Source organism: Bufo gargarizans, unplaced genomic scaffold (assembly GCF_014858855.1).
Source record: "Bufo gargarizans isolate SCDJY-AF-19 unplaced genomic scaffold, ASM1485885v1 fragScaff_scaffold_440_pilon, whole genome shotgun sequence".
In the NCBI taxonomy this organism is placed as follows: Eukaryota; Metazoa; Chordata; class Amphibia; order Anura; family Bufonidae; genus Bufo; species Bufo gargarizans.
Genome location: NW_025334118.1, coordinates 11724 through 16111, shown reverse-complemented (window position 1 = coordinate 16111; position 4388 = coordinate 11724). Strand labels below are relative to the sequence as shown.

Below are 4388 nucleotides of genomic sequence, written 5' to 3'. Positions count from 1 at the left end.
CTCTCTCGCGCTCTCGCGCTCTCTCGCTCTCTCGCTCTCGCGCTCTCTCGCTCTCGCGCTCTCTCGCTCTCGCGCTCTCTCGCTCTCTCACTCTCTCGCTCTCTCACTCTGTCTGTTTTAACCCGAATTTGACAATTTGAGAATAAATAGGCTTAATGGGCTTAGCGATATAAATATTTAGTAAGTGTGATTAGATATAAGGTAAAACGGACAAATCGCAGAGTAGTAACAGTAAATGGCAGTCCCCGGCCTGCACACAATATGGGGGGACTCCGGCCGCTGTAGCACATAGGGGATACCCCGTGGTGAAATAGTGTGACCACCTCTTCCCTGGACAGTAATGCTCGCTGGATTGCCCATCGACGGTCTGTGTGCACCAGGTTTATACCCTTCGCCTCTCGGCATGACTGTGAGGACAGCACTCAGGGATGTGACCTCAGCGCAGTGGGGGCTGGGCATGCTACTATCCATGCCTCACTACATTGCGAGGAATATAGAAGGTAATCTAAAAGGGGACAGAACCAAAGTCCCCTTACAACACCCTCTCCCTCATACATTCCCTCACACTCTCACTCGCTCTCGACTTCTCGCTCTGCCCATCTCGCTCTGTCTCGTGGCATCTGAGGGTTTAAGTGATGCTGTTCGCGTGCTCGCCGGGTGTATGATCCTGCCGACACCTGCCGTGTATGTAGCGGGCTCTCTGCATCAGCTCTCTCCATACATGACCTCAGCCACCGTGACGCACCGGTATGTCATGACATGCCCCAGAGGGCCGTCCTCTGCCTCACCTCCCCGTGGACGGTCACTGAGTGCATTACGGTCTGACGTGAGCAGGCCCGATAGGGACGAGAGACCAGCTAGTTGCACTAAGAAGCAGAGGGTTGGCCTTACAGGATATCCACAAGACCGCAGTGGTCATATAGGCACACCTCTGGGGAAGCAAGGGATTGGGGACATCACAGTCATATTACACCCCAGATCTGCAACATTTGTGGATGATCCCCTCTAGTAATGGGAAGGAAGAGGAGGGCCTGACTGCAGGATGAGGGAGCAGGTTCAGTTAGGGTCATCATTTTGTAATGGAAGGGGGGCTCGGCCATAGTCGGGAGTATGAAGGACTTGAGTCTAGAAGTTACCTCCTCATAGGAACTGATTAGTTTGACAGGACCCATCCGATACGGCATTATATGTGCAGGAATGCGAATCGATTGAGTCCGTTCCCGAGGTGTAACGTAACTGGTGGATAGGGGAGTAATGTTCTGAGAGCGTCAAGGCCAGCATTGTGGGTAACTTAGGGTACACCGCTCCTCTTCAACTAGGAGATATTGAATGTGCTGGAAATGAGGATTCGATAATGGGTGAGGGAGGTTGTGACCAGCAGTGGGCTGGATCTGACCTCATCAGGAGTGCGACGTGCAGAAGACGTTGATTCGTGGTGGAGCTCGAGCCGCCAGATTATCATATGTCCGGAGAGGCCTCCGTTCAGCCTGGATCGCACACGCCTCGCACTTTTCCCGTGCTCGCCGTCACCTTGTGATGGCTGGAACGTGTGACATCACAATGTAGATGGCATCGGGCAGCCTGACCCTTGTGTCTCGGGCTGGCATGCCCAGTGCAGTAACTAACCCTTTAAGGTGCCGTCTTCCTGACTTGTCTTCTCTCTCCCTGTCCTCAGTAATATCGACGACACCTCATACTCTGTGGATACCGCCAGCGAGCAGGATGATGATGAGGATGACGATTATGATCCCTGAGTGGCATGAAGACTATGACGATGAACTGGACGAGGACGAATTCTCGTACGATGACGACGATGATTCCAGAAACCTGGCACCGGACTACGTCCTCTTTGAAGATTATGACGGAGAAGCCTACAAGTGACGCCCCCGCTCTGTTTATTGGTGGGGCACTCCCATATAAGCCACTTCTGTTTCATTCTGTGCCCCTCACATGTGCCTGGGTGGGGATGACGTGGAACGGCACGTGGCTAATTCCTGATCATTCACTGATTGCCTCCAGTCCGGATGATGGAGCTGGAATTCTATAAACCTTTATATTTATAATTAAGAGTTATTTTTATTAATCCTGTTTACTTTCAGTCTCGTTGTGACGCCCCCTGGCATCCATGAGGAGGGGGTGGCGTCTCTGCGGTAAAGGACTGGCGAGAGGCGGCTCAGCCGGAAATCTCTGCAGCTTCCTCAGAAAATCTGTTTATTAAAGTTGCAGCCAAGCTGTTAAGTTACTGGAGTCTGTGATTCGTGGATTGTGTGCGAGCGCGGTGTCTGCCGTATTACCACATGCCAGGGGCTAAAGCATGCACGCCCTGCCACAATTTGTGGGATCTGGAGTAAACTAGTGATGAGAAGACGTGGATGTGTCCAGGATTTATTTCTGCCCGCCTTTGTGGATTCGGGGCTCCGCTCCTGAGCTGCCATACTTTTTCCTAATATTCTAATTAGGACTTTGGTGCAAGGAGGGTGTCACCTTTGCTCTTATTGCACCCAAGCTCCACCCCTTTCTGTAACCAGCCCCTCCCTCACTGGTTTGATTGACAGGACCAGCAGTGGCCGAACAATGGGGGAGGGGCTGGTCACAGAATGTTGAGCCTCGGATCAACAAAAAAGAAAAACAGCAATTTAGCTTATAGGATATCAGCGGCGTAGATGTGCACTTACAGCTACAGCGCTCTGATCGGGCACGTGCAGGAGCTACGCCCGCCTCATCAGCCGCAGGGGTTCAGTTGTTTCCATTAGCCGTGCCCCTGCTGGCGCATTAACCATCCCAAGCCACGGTCAGTGCTGACCGCGGCATGTACGATGTCTGTGGAGTGAGGGAGCTTCTTCCCCGTCCCCATGGGGTTCTCGCGCTGCGGTGACAGGGACAGCAGCCCGATGCCTCATACGGAAGCCTGCGATACCCAGCCCTCTGTGACAGCCAATGCAGTACAACGCACCTTGCCTCACAAAAAGTGTAATACCAAGCAATCAAAAAGCTGTATGTACCCCAAAATGGTACCAATCAAACCGTCATCTCATCCCACAAAAAATTAGACCCTACATGAGACAATCGCCAGAAAGTAAATGTGGCTCTCAGAACATGGCAACACAAGTAAAACTTAAAATAATAGACACAATGGGTATCGCCGCGTCCGTAACAACGGCTCTATAGAAATACCACATGATCCACCCCATCAGGTGAATGCTGTAAAAATAAAATAACTGCCAGAACAGCCATTTTTTGGCACCTCTCCATACAAAATGCATAATATCGAGTGATCAAAAAGTCATATGTACCCCTAAATGGTACCAATGAAAACATCACCTCATAAAACAATCACTCAAAAAATAAAAACCTATGGCACCCCTAAACCAATCCATCAAAATCTGCTCTGCAAAATCCATATGGCGCTTCTTCTTTCTGAGATGTGCCCTTGCAGCAGTTTACCACCACATATGGGGTGTTGCCGTATTCAGGAGAAAATGGGTAATGAATTAGGGGGTGCTTTTCCCCTGTTACCCCTTGTGAAAATTTGAAGAAATGACTTTTCATTTTCACAGCAGTTTCCAAATTCCGTTTTCTCGTACATTCCATTGGGGGACACAGACCATGGGTATAGCTTAGAGGTATTACTAGGAGGGACACTATGCAAAACGAAACTCCTCCTCGGGCTATACCCCCAGACACCTCCAGGAGGACTCCAGTCTTTGCTTAGTGTCCGTCCAAGGAGGTGACGCTTATTCTTCTCCTGTTTGTAATTTTATTCTGTTTTCAGAGGGGGACGCAGGTCAGCATTGCGCTTTCCTGGCCCCCGTGGAGTGTCTGCCACCGTCTTTCGACGTGTCCTGGCTACCTCCCATCCCCCCACAGAAGAAAAGTGGATCCAGGCTCAACATGTCAGCTCTGGCATCCCACCAGCTGCTGGGACGCCTGCTGCCTACCCTCCTCCAGAGCACTGTTCTCCTGGATTGGAGTCAGAAGTCTGAAGAGGTGCATCCCTGCTGGTCTGGACATCGAGGGAGCATGCTGAGCAGATAAGTATTGCCCAGTCCCTCCCTCTGTGTCTGTGGCTACCTGGGTGAGCTTGAAGAAGGATCCTGATGGGGGCACTTCCCCCTTAAACTTCCGGCATAACTGTGGGCTTCAGCGCTTCTCTCTTCGGGCCTTGGCTGCTGCGCTCTCTCAGCGCCCGCCGGCAGGCCGCTCCTCCATGGCCTCATTAACCCCTGCTGCGCCGCGTGAGGGGAGACGGGGTGTTTGTTCAAATCGCGCGCGCGCTTATTTTCCCGCGCGCTTTTTTCGCGCCATGATGCCGCGTTCGGGGGGGCGGAGCCTCGGCATGCCGCTCTGACTCTCCTTACACCGGAGACTCTGTTTGCTCACGGCCGTGC

General features: G+C 52.0%; 1 protein-coding gene across 1 annotated transcript in view; it reads left to right on the top strand.

Annotated features, from left to right (window-relative positions):
• Positions 1-1881, top strand: part of LOC122922540 (cullin-9-like) — a 28318-nt gene extending 26437 nt beyond the window's left edge. The window contains exon 15 of the mRNA XM_044273176.1: positions 1676-1881. Within this exon, the coding sequence (XP_044129111.1) occupies positions 1676-1881 (206 nt within the window). The remainder of the gene's footprint in view (positions 1-1675) is intronic.
• Positions 1882-4388: the final 2507 nt, after the last annotated feature.